Source organism: Nelumbo nucifera, chromosome 1 (assembly GCF_055504915.1).
Source record: "Nelumbo nucifera cultivar China Antique chromosome 1, China Antique-T2T, whole genome shotgun sequence".
NCBI classification, from domain to species: domain Eukaryota; kingdom Viridiplantae; phylum Streptophyta; class Magnoliopsida; order Proteales; family Nelumbonaceae; genus Nelumbo; species Nelumbo nucifera.
The window spans coordinates 213983317-213997684 of NC_142649.1; the positions used below are offsets into that span (position 1 = coordinate 213983317).

General features: G+C 37.8%; 1 protein-coding gene and 1 pseudogene across 2 annotated transcripts; one reads left to right on the plus strand and one right to left on the minus strand.

Moving 5' to 3' along the window:
- The first annotated feature begins 521 nt into the window (after positions 1-521).
- LOC104604729 (nicotinate N-methyltransferase 1 pseudogene) lies at positions 522-1220 on the plus strand (annotated as a pseudogene).
- A 4005-nt stretch (positions 1221-5225) lies between these two features.
- LOC104604728 (uncharacterized) lies at positions 5226-11241 on the minus strand. Of its 2 annotated transcripts, none has more exons than XM_010269218.3 (8): positions 10883-11241; positions 9170-10421; positions 8988-9078; positions 8692-8849; positions 8537-8588; positions 7353-7432; positions 7151-7244; positions 5226-7014 (listed from the first exon to the last, which is right to left on the minus strand). In XM_010269218.3, the coding sequence occupies exons 2-8, from the start codon at positions 10346-10348 to the stop codon at positions 6425-6427; spliced, it is 2244 nt and encodes a 747-aa protein (XP_010267520.1). In that variant the 5' UTR covers positions 10349-10421; positions 10883-11241; the 3' UTR covers positions 5226-6424. The 2 variants fall into 2 exon arrangements, with proteins under 2 accessions (XP_010267520.1, XP_010267521.1); XM_010269219.3 differs by having other exon boundaries at positions 9170-10430; positions 10883-11020.
- Positions 11242-14368: the final 3127 nt, after the last annotated feature.

Below are 14368 nucleotides of genomic sequence, written 5' to 3' on the forward strand. Positions count from 1 at the left end.
AATAATTATAATATTTTTATTATATATATTATTTTCTATAATTTTATTATATATATTTTGTTATAATAATTAAAAAATTAAGAATTATATATATATATATATATATATATATATATATATATATATATATATAACATTAACCATAAAATGTAGGGTTAATGTTTCCTCCATCAGCTGCCAATTTGAATAAATGGTACCTGGTTCATGGTTGGCATCCTACATGGTAGTGTAGAGATGTATTCTGGTATTCTTCTAGCAGATAAAGGCAACTTTTTGTCTTTAATATTAAAAAGAAATAATATTTTTATATAATAACTAAAATAGGGTAAATTTTTTAAAAAATATCAAGAAAGGGCACTACTTGTCTTCCTCCTCTCGCTTTGTATTCGTGGGAGGTTAAAGTCATCAACAACAACTATGCCCGCGAATGAAACAATGGAAACCTAAAACAACAGTGGACAGTCAGTGTTGTTACATAGTATCGCTCTCTCACTTCCTTATCAAAAACCAACAACAACAGTGGCATTTGTCTCTAAGAAGTGAGAACTCAAAAGCAAAGCTCTATGGCTATGGCGGACGAGAAAACAGAAACCCGAAACAATGCTATGCTGGCCATACTAGAGCTCGCCAACATGATCAGCGTCCCGATGTCCCTCAACGCCATCATCCGCCTCAAGATCCCCGACGCCATCTAGCAAGGTAGTTCCAATGTCCCTTTCTCCGCCTCCGAGATCTTAGCATGTGTCCTCCCAATCGGCGATCTCAAAAACCTCCAGTGTATCCTTCAAATGGTCACCAGCTACAACATCTTCTTGGAGCACATCGTCGACGACTCCTTGGAGCACAAGTACTCCTTGATGAAGATTGGAAAAACCCTGGTCACCGACGAGGAGGGTATCGTACGTTGCGTACGTTCTACAGCACCACCAGGACGTCCTGGTGAAGGCATAGCCCATCCTGCACGAGGCGGTGGTGGACCCAAAAGAGGAGCTGTTCGTGAAGGCAAACAGTGAGCCAATGTACTCGTACTACGGAGACAAGCCAAAGATGAACAAGCTAATGCAGAAGGCCATGTCGAGGTATCTATGCCGTTCATGTCATTCATGAAGGCGATATTGGAGGGCTACGATGGGTTCAAAGGGGTGGAGTGTTGGAATGTTAGGATCATTCGCATGAATAGAGAGCAAAGGAGGAAGATGAACAACAGTGCCCTTTCTTGATATTTTTTCAAAAAATTTACTCTATTTTAGTTATTATATAAAAATATTACTTTTTATTGATATTAAGGGCAAAAAGTTGCCCTTATCTGCAAGAAACCCTTTTTTTTTATTTGCTTCTAGAAGTATTAGATCTAGGTTTGATCATTTTCATCTTGGCCCAAGCCAACCTAGAAGTTTCTGGGCTTAGGCCTAGGATTTTGTGTTCAGGCCTGGCCTGGTCTTGACTTGCATCAGGCCCAGAAATTTTGGGGCTGGGCTTAGGCCCAAAAGCTTCAATCCTGGCCTGGCCCAGCCCAGCCTGCAAGATATTTTAATATATTCTATAATATTGCATAGGGTAGTACAAATAGGTACCCTGTACTTTCAATTGCAACACTTTAATATCCTGAACTCTCAAAAATAGACACTTGGGTCCATCTGTTAGTATTCCGTCAATTAAACATTACATAATACTAAAAATACCCCTCTCAGGTAACCGAATGTTTCCCACGATGACGTTCTCGCATGGACAATAAATAATACATTCAAAATTTCCGACGATGGCATTCTCTGCTGATGATTTTACACCACAAAATGATTTAAAAATACACGAGAATGATATTTTTGGTATTATATAACGTTAACTGAAAGAATATTAACGGATGGACCCAAGTGTCTATTTTTGAGAGTTTAAGATACTTAAGTGTTACAATTGAAAGTTCAGGGTACCTATCTGTAATTTACCCTATTGTATAAGTATAACATCTATCAAATTTGACAAATCATTGAATCAACACTCGAATCAATCATGTAAGAGAGAACGGCTTATTCTCTAGAGTTGCTTAGCCTTTTATAGAGCCATAGAGGAAGGCAAGGCCTTCACTCTAATACTTAGGTCACTGTTCCTTGTCCCACATTGTTCAAGTATTGGTAGGCGGACAACCATGTTGAGGCCCATAAAGTTTGCCATTGGCTCAAAGTCAAGCCAAGCTTGGTGTAGCCGAGGTCCATAAATGCATCCTTAGTGTAAATTGTAAAATATGAATATTTAAATTACTTTTTTTTTTATCATTTGATCCCATAGGCCCGGAATCAAGGCCCATATGACCATTGGATGAAGATGAGTTTAGTAAGGTGGTGCAACTATCACATTAAATATAAAACATTATAGGTAACAATTCCAATACCAAACAAAATACTGCATGAAAAACACATCTTTTATTGGTACTTATGCCGAAATGGCTTCCACATTACAGAGCACATGAAATGTCATTGCTTCTCCTGAAATGGCAATGGTAGCAAATACAACCTTGGTCTTCCATCAAGATTTACCACGTGGATGGTGGGTTAGTGGTCATAAAATGGTTTCACGAGTATTACAAGAATTGAGATCGATTTGGGAAACAACTCAGATAAATCGAATTGCATGCCAACCCTTCATGGTGATTTCACCTGTAATTCGGGGTATAAGTTGATTGTCTGCTCTCGGCCTAGTTCTTCATCTTTGGCCGAGTTCAGCGCATTGAGAATATCTCCGTAATTGTGTTCTTTATTTCATGGGGAGATATTCCCAATGCAAGGATGAAAAATGCTGTTAGAACGGTGTAGGCACAGCTTTGTCCTGATAGAAGCCGATCTCCCTTTGGCCTGGAATTACACGTGAAAAGTTGTGGAGCCTAAAAAGGGATCCAACCGAGAATCTTCCTCCATGTAAAGTGTTTAATGAAGCAGTTGCATTTTAAGAGCATATGACATAATATTAGAGCGTTCTCATGCTGCCACATGTAGATGGCCAACACATTGATTTCTAAGAGCTCTGTAATGTCATGAAACATTTGGTAAGAAAGAAATAGAGAGTCGTCTTTGAGAGGAAAATCTTTAATCCTCACTCAGTTATCCGTGCTGCCCCAACCCCAAATCTCTTCAACAGACCCAGGTGCTGAGAAGTGAGAGAGATCAAATAACATGCCCGGCATATTCAGTAACCCATCACATCTGTATCATCAAAGTTAACGTTGATGGATCGAATAGAGATAATGCAGCTTGGGGTGGAAGTGGAAACTTTAATTCGAGAACATCAAGGTGATTTTATTGCAGGAAGAACAAACAATGCACACACCACCCATACCCCCTTGCGACAGTGATTCAAGTGCTCCTAGGCCTGGGCCTGGGCCTAGGCCTAGCCCAGCACAAATACGGTAATTGAACCCACACCACAGCAATGCTGTGCTTTCTTTCCATCAACAATCTCGAGTGCCCGACGTATTGTCTACACCTACAACCTATTGTGCTTGTAGGCTTGTAGCTAAAGCTAGGATTTAAAACTAAATGCCCAAATCCAAGGTCCAGTGTCAAACCATTGAATATGGACTTTTTTTAGGTGCCATAGTATCGGTGAGAACCCAAATAATATCACCGGCTAGACGTCTTTGCCTTCAAAGTTCAAACTAATATATATATTTAAAGTATATACCTTCAGTCTAATATAAACTAATCACATTGATTCATTGGCTCAGATTAGTTGGTTAACACAAAATATGGACCAGCTTAGGGGTGTCATGAGCTGATGTGGCATCTGTTTTTGTTCTAAAAATAAAATCATGCACATTGGCAAACACCCCCTTAATAAGGAGGGAAGCAGATTAGCTGAACTGAACACAAAAACACACACCCGGCTGAACTACCTATCACCAAGGTTGAAAGTATCGGAAATGCAAATTGTATCGGAAAGGTAATTTTAAGAGACGTATCAAGATACGCTTTGGAAACGTATAGATATAGATGAAAAATCAAGATACGCATAAATACACTAAAAAATCCAAAACATATGAACAATAATAAAAATGTGTTTTATGTGATTATAACTAATTTATTTAAACATAAAAAATCATTCTTTAATGATTTATATGAAATATTAGGATATAATTAGAAACCATTAAAAAATAATAGAACTAAAATGTATGTGTATATATACTAATATTTTTTTGAAATCATTTATTAGTTAATATTTATTATATATAGATTTAGATGACATTTATTATGTATACAAGTTAATATATTCCTTAATTTTTAATAAATAAATTTAACTTGTATCCATCTTATTATTATATAAATATTAATAATCAAATTTATAGCATTTGTTGTGAAACATCCACCAAGGCAAGAAAGGTCCATTTAAGTATAAAAAGACATGTTTTAATAAGTAATTGAGGTTGGCATAATGGTTAATTAATTAGTGTTGCAAACAAATGACTTGGGTTCAAAACTTCTTACCTTTGGTTTGTGATTTTTAACAAGTTATTTAACTTAAATAACATTTAATGACATATTAAATGCTATAATTAAAGGTAACTTAAATGAGCATTTAATTAAATTATATTAGCATTTAGTGGTCTCAAACTTTAAGGCTTAATTAAAAATGATATTAATGAGAGAAGATATAAATTAAATTTAAATTTAAAAAGGAGAGGGAAGTTAAATTCAGCTGATACATAATGCATATCGGTCCGTTTCGGGTATGTATCGTCCGAAACGTGCCGATATATACCCGAAACGGACCGATACAAAGCCGGTACGGACCTGTATCGGTTAGATACGGACGAAAAAATACGAAACCATTTAATTAGACATATTCCATGTATCGGAACTCTTCCGAAACGATACGTATCGGCCGATACATTACGAAATTTAAAACCTTGCCTATCACGGTTGAACACGCGAGTGTTGAGCACAGCTGGGTCTCAGATGGGTCCACAGTGAGCACTGGCGTGTTCACCCGTGATAGGTAGTTCAACTGGTGATTTTGTCTCCAGCTGAGTTCAAATCAGCCCCCCATGAGATTGCCCCCCACAGCACATCTCCGCCGTGTATTGAGAGCATCTCCCGATGATGACATCATTATTTCTGGGATTATCATCGGGAGATGTTTCCAATACACGGTGGGATATTGTGGGGGGCTGATTTGGTATCTGAATAAAGAGAGCCTGGAATTTTGCAACGAGAGAAGGGGGCGGGGGGTGGAATAACTTTTGGAAGACAGCACTACCAACAGAATGAGTGGTAGCATTCATCATTTGTGTTTTTTTTTCTTTTGAGATCCCAACACTCCAATAGATTACATATGCAACCGCAACATGGCACATTATCATGAAAATAGTTAACAGAAACTTTCCTTCTGTACGTGAACTATGACATCATGTAATAAACACTGGTATTCAAGATCATCCAAATTGGAAATAAATAATAACAACAAAATAGCATGTAGAATTTCATTAGTGAGAGTGAACGAGGATATACCTGCAATCCATGATAGGAGGGCCCTAGTAGCTTAAAGGTCTCTCAGATCCAATAGATGATCATCCTCAAGGACCAGAAGCTATGGTGCATGACAATAGCTTTGAACTTTCAGCCCAGACTAAACATGGGGTTCCTTCGGTTGAAATCATGAATCCATTCACTTGAAAATTACCTACTACACATAAAGCTCATCAAGGAGATTCATTACATTCTTCAGAGGCACATAACTGGATCATTCAGGACAACCAACAGATTGAAAGGTGAACCCCCCCCCCCCCACCCCACCATATTTTCAATGGATAAATCTCAGCCACTAAGACACCCACTGTCATGAGAAAAAGATGTGCTGATTCGCTGAAGGCTCCACATGCACCTCAATTATATGCATAAATATCTCAGTATACCCTCACATAACCCTGGATTTCTTTGATAAGCAGGTAACCATCAACTTCTCATAAAAAAAATTAAAGAATCGTATAATTCAGCTGGATATCCAAAATCCAGATAAACAAACTCCTGCCAATCGTTCATGCAGGGCTAGATTGTAGTGGTAGTACACAACCACTTGTATGTTGTCATCTTTCATGATGTAATTTGATTATGATACAACTTCAAAATGTAAGAAGAGGGCCATCAGAGAACTGAGAACCCAGAATTTCAAACTTTATCCACACTGCACATGCTAAAAAATTAATGAATCTATACCTTCTGTAACAGTAGACACTGCTGAAACTCAGACTTGTGGCCAATCCAACCAAAATCATATGCTCTAGGTCCCACATTCAGATTTAACAAGCTGCAAACCATATTCTTTGCATGGACCAGACCAACAAGATGTTGCTACATCCATTTCAACTTGAGGAACACTAAGCATGTTCAAATGCCCAATAATGATCATCTCTAAGACCATATTCTGAACCAGTTGCTTGTCAAAGACGAATAGGCAATCCATAATTATGGAATGATCGGATCCGCCCATCCCAGCCTGCAGTAACAATCACCAGACCCCATGCATGAGAACTGAGTGCACCCTGGCAAGATGCCTTTAGAAATTTATACTGAGATTTACACATTGTAGATGACACAGTCAATGAGCCCAATGTGGGAAGCTTTTCCTCTGGCCACGTTGCGGAACCCTTGGGTAAGGCCTCCGAGAATAACCCATGACTTGGAGAAAAATGATCAGGTGAAGACAGAGGCAACACATTATGTGAGTTCCAATCCAAGGGGTAATGTTGCCATTTGTTTCCTTGGCTACTTATTGCCGATTTTTCTGGAATTTGAAAGGTTGATTGAGTTTCCATTGTGGTTGACATAACACCACACCAAGGAATTGCGACAGATGCATTGTCAGAGATGAAGCGCTCACAAGACCAAATGCTTTTTGCTTGGGAAGGAGCAGGTCCATCCTCACTGATGTAGTCCCAGATATATATGTTAGAATCCTCACTTGCTGAAACAATATGCTTCCCATCAGATGTGAAAGATGCAGATATCTGACTTCCTGCATTCCGTAGGCCTGAGGACAGAAAGATAAATGTTAAGGAATACAAAAATGATTATGAGTGTCCAACACCATGGATTCAGCAACAATCAAGATTGTAACAGGCAGCTCCAAAACTGCTAATGGCACGATATAGGAGTAGAACACCCACCCCTGTACTTGAAGATCACATCAAATCCATCAAGAATTCGGACTTGTGAATCAGCAGAAGTGACCATTAATTTGGTTGGATCACTTGGGGAAAACTGAAGAGCAGAAGATATAAAGCAACAGCAAATCATTAAATTTTTACAATTATCTAAAAAATAAAATGGTAGAGAACTCACAAGGAATACAACAAACGTGGGGACTACCTGAAAGCCAGTTATCCTCTTGCCAGGTGATTTCTTTTTACCCTGTAAACATATTTGCTTCACTAGTTGTAAGTGATTATCTGGTCCATTAAAGGGCATAAATGAGTTGGTTTTCTACAGGGAAGTCTTGCTAAAAAATAAAAAACAAACCAACAGGATAACACAAAAAATTAAGATAGACTTCAGCAACAAGCGGATTTCCTATTTCACCCAATCAGCATTACAGGAATGTATTTGATATTTTGATGGTAATGCAAAATTTTGAATTTATAATCCTCATGTATAGAATGGACATAATAACACCTTCATATAAAATCAGAGTTTTAAAAGATGTGCCTATACTCACAGGCAAGGTGCATTTTGTAACATGCATCTAACCTGAACCTAGGTGCACCTCACCTTTCTTGTTACCACGTGGGTGTTTGGTACCATGGCATTGCATCCATTCTATTCAGAATATGAAGTTTTGCACCATGGATATTTGTGCTTCTTGCTTTGTTCCTTTTCAACCTGGAATGTTTAAGTGCTATCGTTTGCAAAAGAGGAGAATAACACATATGCTTCCACCCAGTCTTATAAATTTTTATTATTTCAGAATTATGGGAGAACTTGAGATGAATATATAGAATCCCAATAATTGGATGAAATCATAAGATTGGAATGTGGAAACGAACTGATGCATAGCTACTTATGCATCAAAATTTGCAAATAAACTAGAGACTGTGGGACGAGATTATATAGTCTTAATCATAAATATGTTAGTTCATTTCAGTTAGCCACCTGATTAGCATTATGCAAAGATATGAGGTGACACAGGATGTCAGAAAACCATGCAAAGATACCTTTCTCTGTTTGGTGCTTCAATGTGCTCGCTTACAGAAATGGAAACATCACACTAAAACATTCCTCGATGATCTTAACTGCCTAGGCAGAAGTATCTATCAAACTGTATCCAAGGAGCAGGGGGATACAAAAAAGTAATATACCATGTATAATTTTGCAGCAAAGAAAGAAAACAAATTATCAGTTCATAATACAATGGGTACAGAATGGGAATAAATTTTAGAAAATAATAAATGCTATCAGTGCAATACAATACAATCTTCAGAAGTAAATCACTATAAGTAACCACATGGTTGTTCTATCAGTTACAAAACAAAATATTGTTCTGGTACAAAGTGTACCTGATGCATCATAAAAGCGACAATTGCCTGTCATCGAGCCAACAATTCCTCCCTAAATGGATCAAGTGCACAGGTTGTTTAGTGATAACCCCTTTCTGACTTCTCATGTTGCATTTTCAATTAACCAAGATAATAAAGCATGGAAATTGACAAACCTGTCCATCAGGCTGATAACATACAGCAGTGACTATTTCTCGTACATCAGTCCAATCAACAACTTGACAATGTGGAATTTCCCAAATGCGTACCTTTCCATCTATTGAACCACTGATGAAGTATTTATCATTGACAGGGTTGAATTGAACGCATGTCACTGCACAATATAATAACCAACAAAACAGATAAATGAGAAAATATCAAAACAGGAGAACATGAATAAACTGATCTTAACCAGTATGCCAACAAGGGGTAACTGCCAGTGAAAATCAAACAGAAGCCATCAAGAACACACCATAGTTATTATGGGAGAAAACCTTAAGGCAGTGGTGGCAACCCATTTGCCACAAGCGGACAGTTTTATCAACAGAGGATGACAGTAGATGCTGCACAAAGTATAAAGACAATGAGGTATTTCTGCATGGTCAAAAAAGGAAAAAAAAGAAGGAAATTAGTTGCCTCTAGATAATCACTAACCTTATTACTCGACCATGATAGATCCAAGACCTCACCACTATGCCCATGGAACTCGTGCAGAGGTTTCTCAGATAACCGAAAGATTCTTCGAGGTAAAACGACACAAACTGATTCTGACATTCTACCTATACTCTTAAGCTTAGCCAATCTTTCTTTATCAGGAAAAAGAGGAGCTAATTCAGATGAACTATTCACCTTATAGTATACATACGAAGGATCAATATCTGCAATATCATCCTCATTTGTTCTCTCATATTCCATTACTTGCCAAACACGCACAACACCATCTTCACCAGCCGTTGCCAGAAACCATCCATCAAGACTGAATTTCATGGTCAATATTGAACCATCATGGGCCGGGATCTCTTGTCCCATATAAAGAGCAGAGAATTCCTTTGACCGCTTCCTATAAGGACGAACCCTAACTCTTTGAACCCTTGCTCCAAAAGACAAATCAGGATCCCTGGGCTCCAAATTACAACCTTTCTCTTTATCAAAAATGCAAGCCACAGCACCTAATCTCCTCAACCAGCCATTCTTTGCTCTCTTTATCATATGTGCGGAGTTGGTTGCTCCTGCAACTTCTTTACGCATGAAGTGCTGGGCCAGAGGGGATAACCCAAGATCCCTCTGAAACTCTTTTACAGCAACTACCTGATTTGAGCCCATTTCATTAAGCCTGCTCAGCATACCATCCCGCCCCAATTCATCCACGATAAACTCGGTACCAGCATCCAAGTTCTTGATCCTACAAATTAAATTTGCCTCAGACACTCCATCTTCTGACAACTCTGAAGCTTCATTAGACCAACAAGATATGGAAGAACGACTGGATGAGAACCGATCTTCAAAGCCAGAGTACCTCAGCACAGCCCCACTATTTTCTGTAATTCTATCCATCTCTACTTCAATGTTGCTGGTAGAGGGATGTCCACAGTCCTCCATGACAGTCCGATCTGAACTTAAGCCCATCCATTTTAAGAACTTCTTACGGCGCTCGTGAATGCTTCCTGGGTTCTGAATCCAAACATGGTATAGGAAACTACCCGAGGCCAAACCAAGAAACCCGGGATTTGAATCAAAATTTTCCTGGCAATTCGAGCCGGAATCGGAGGACGTAAGGTCTTCCCGGGAGTCAAAGAATCTATCCTCTTCCTCTTCGCTGCAACTCCCCATCATTCTTCGAGTTCAACCCATGAATGCCTATTGCCTACCTTTAAAAGGCCATCTTTTTAAAACCATAGGCTATGTCCTAAATTTCCTCCAGGATAGAAGGGGCAAAAAAAGAAAAACACAATAATCAAGATTAGTCCACCATCATCGACCCATAAACTAAAAGAAGAAGACCAGAAAATAAACAATTAACACGGATCCTAATCCAAGTTAATTATGTCTACGATAACAAAAGAAATCACAATTCAGAATAAGGGAAATAATAGAAACCCTAGTTTGTAATACATCAATAATCTCAAACACTAAGTTCACACAAATCAAACCGCAGAGTAAACACAAAAAACGTATAACAAGATACAAAAATTAGATAATAGCTTTTGAACTAAAAAGGTATCAAAAGGAGAATTCAACAAATACACAATCCTATCCAATAAACAACAAGATTTAATCATTTGAAGGGACAGAAATGATAATGAAAAAAAAATAAAAGAAAGTTAAGGCCGAAAGGAAAATGAAAGGTAAATTCATTGTTGCCCTCACCTGGGCTTTCCATGAAATCTCCGTCAGACCCGAAAAATCCATTCATCTCGGCTTTCGGGGATTTCAGCTCTGCAACTCTCTCTCTCGAAACCAAAGACAGACTAAAACTAAATTTAAAAAAGAACTATAAACCACAAAGAGTAAAAGACTTCGGTATACGTAAATAATAGACGGCCCGAGAAACGAGATTGAGAGGGGAGGTGTCTTGTGCGTGCGTACAGTGCTCTGCGTTTGTTCTCTCTCTCTGTAACAATAAACGAAATCTCATCCAATTTGGGTTTTCTTTCCTCTTCTTCACCGACTCTGATGGACTCTTCTCTCTTTCTCTCTCACGTAGGCGTTTCAACAAACGCCCATGTATCTTATTATTTGGTTCAATCAATTATTAAAAAATCGGGCATATTTCAAAAATCAGGACTCCATTGATATATAAAATACAAAATTTAACGTTAAACTGTTTTTTCCAATGATTAACTGATATGTATCCTATGTAATGTTTATCTGTCAGTTAGGTGACAAAAACGTTTTTTTTATGAAAAACAGATCTTGAAAGCATGGGCATTTTCTTTTAAAAATCGATCCCAAAATATATCCACACTTTCAAACACCACGAAAGTTTCAAATTATTCTCGTCTTGTATTGTAAGTTGGTAACGCAGACCTGCAGACTGTATAGGGAAGAAAGAGAGAGGGGTACAAAGTTGGATCTTATTCCCACCATAGCCTCTACTTGATTCCACTTCCACCTGACCTACGTAAACTTTACTCCACTACATACATAAACGAACATCCTTCATGCTGTTAGATTTACTAGAATACCTCCTATTTTGTTTTTTTGTTTGACCACATTATAGTGTATGTAATAACACTATTCCAGCCCGCGGGCGTGTAAAAGGGTATTTCAATAATATAGAAAAAGAGTAAATAACTGAGAGTTAGGGGGTATTGATGGCACCTAAAGACACCAGTAAAGACGGGGTCAACGCCGGAAGTTGGACTCTGGCTTCTGCATATAATCCAATAGTTTCTATATTGACGGCCATAATTCAACAATTAATTAGTCGTGAATTTCTGTTGCGTGAAGATGAATTAAAGTTGATTTTTGTCATTGAAATTGGAATTAATATTGTGATTAGATGATAACTGAAAGGGAGAGATTGAGACAAAAAATCTATGATACGGCCTACGGGTTTATTAATTGAATTTTGGGTGTATTGACGGAGTTCACATCTCCGCCCCACAGCACATCCCCGCCGTGTACATCATCGATATACGGCGGGAATGTGCTGTGGGGCGTAGTGGGGCGGCTCCTTATGTGATCTCGTATTGACGTGAAGATCACACAAGCAAATTGCAAACCGTGAGATATGAGAGGACGGTCAGCGGTCGGGATTGGATCAGAGTAGCAAGCGGACGTAGGAAGGCGTCGGCTGTCACGCCTACTTTTAGTACTACTGACTTGTCGAGTAGGAAGTAGGAAGGAGCAGAGAAGGGCATAGGGTTGGACTCTGGCTTTTCTTTGTCTTTACCATTATACCCTCTATAGTCTAATCTGTCATTATCTAATCTCAATCACTATTAATTTAAATTTTAATCATTTTACATTTTTTTCTCTATCCTGGCCCGGTATCCCCAACCCTGATTATATCCCAAATCTCCCGCTTCAACCACCGGCAGGAAATCTTACCAATCAGGGTATCAGGGTTGGGATTGTGTTTTATTTTATAATTATTAGATTAATTTTAATCTAATGGTTAGTGTGGTTATTCTTTAAGTTAAAGAGGTTTTACATATAAAAGTTTTTTCTTTTGTATATAGGGTAAAGGTTTTTAGAAAAAAAAATGTGAAAGAAAAATACAAAATGGTCTCAATGTGAGAGTGGGCTTTTTTTCTTGTTTTGTTCTTCGGGTTGAAAAGAAAAAGAGAGGGAGTGTACAAGGGTAAAGGCTAGGTTTTTTTATCAATAACAGAAATTTTATAAAAAGATATATAAAAATTACAACCATGAGGGAGGGGTAAAAAGACTTAACCCTCCCTAACAAACTGAAAAAACATATTACATTATAGCCCAAAAAAGATTTGTTCTTCCCACCCCCTGTTTGGCCAAGGTATCAGCCATGGAGTTAGTGCACCTCTTGGCCCATTGAACCCTTACAAACATACTCCGAGTTAATTGAGTAATTTTCTTTCTTTCATTAGAGAATTTCTACAAGCTGGACACTTCCTTCTGCAACTATTTAATAGTTAATTGAGAATCTCCTTCCACCAACAACTTACTAATATTCAGTTGTTTAGCTCTTTTAAATCCTTCTAGAGCTGCCAAGATTTCAGCTCTCAATGAGTCCCCCCAGCCTAGAACATAGTAATGATTCTACCTTCCTCATCCCTGAAGATATATACCAGAATGACCTGGATTTCCTTCACTGCTACCATCGAAGTTCAATTTGATGAAACCCAAATCTAGTGGAGTCTAAACAGATCTAAGAGCTGTGAACATGGGAGCTGACCAAGCCACTTCATCCCACTTTCTAATGATGTCTCCTACTAAATAATCTTCAAAGAGCTTCAAAGGTTTAACCCAAAGAGTCACCCTAACATAAATAAGTTTTATGATGGCTTCTTTACTTTTTTCCCCAAACTGTTCAACAAACAGTAGCTATATGGTAAGGGCTAATTTTGGCTACAAGCTACAAGATACTTGTATTGTTCTCAATTTTTCTTTCATAGTGAAAAACATATTTCGTTTCTCTCGTGGACATAGGCGGTAAGGCCAATTCATATAAATTTTTGTGTTCTTTGTAGTTCTTGTTTTATTTGTCTTTGATTGGATTTCATCCTTTTTGCTACTATTAGATTTCCCGTACTTGTTATTTCAAATACCTTGTTATTTTATATTGTGGGTAGTTGTTGTGAGGCCCCCAATAACTAGTAATCCATTCAAACAATTTTTTTATGGTCGGTTTGGTTTGTCAAGAAAAAATGAGATGAAAAAGAAATATTTTTTTTTCCATTTTTGCATCCAGTATTTGTTTTCCAAGAAACATAATGATCAAAATTCATTTTTTTGTATTTGTTTTCTAAGAAAATTTAATAGGAAAAATCTATGACGATACAGACCCATAACGATACATCCCAATGTGCAACCAGATTTGGAAGACACTTATTCAAATAAGCACGAGCAAAGACCCATAACGATATAGACCGAAGAAGCATCAGATACAGACCAGAGAGGTAGGGGAATAAGTAAATCAAATATCCATAACGATAAATCTTAAAAAAAAGAGAGGGAATTCTTACCTTCCCACAGTTGAATGGAAATACTTAAATCCTACAAACAAAAAAAGTGGATAAACATGTTAGATCTACAATGTTGCAGATCTGTAAAAAACATAGCTTCATACCACCAAGAACAATGGTGTTTAGTCGGCAAACGACTGTATTACAACGAACGGGAAAGAGAGTGACAAAGCCAAAAAGGAAATAATCA

What these genes read in the sequence shown, in the direction of transcription:
- LOC104604728 (XM_010269218.3), bottom strand. Translation starts at nt 10,348, where the DNA reads ATGATGGGGAGTTGCAGCGAAGAGGAAGAGGATAGATTCTTTGACTCC. An exon ending in TATCATGGTCGAGTAATAAG is followed by an intron (nt 9,079 to 9,169) that starts GTTAGTGATTAT and finishes TACTTTGTGCAG; the next exon opens with CATCTACTGTCATCCTCTGT. An exon ending in TGTGATCTTCAAGTACAGGG is followed by an intron (nt 7,015 to 7,150) that starts GTGGGTGTTCTA and finishes TTCTGTCCTCAG; the next exon opens with GCCTACGGAATGCAGGAAGT.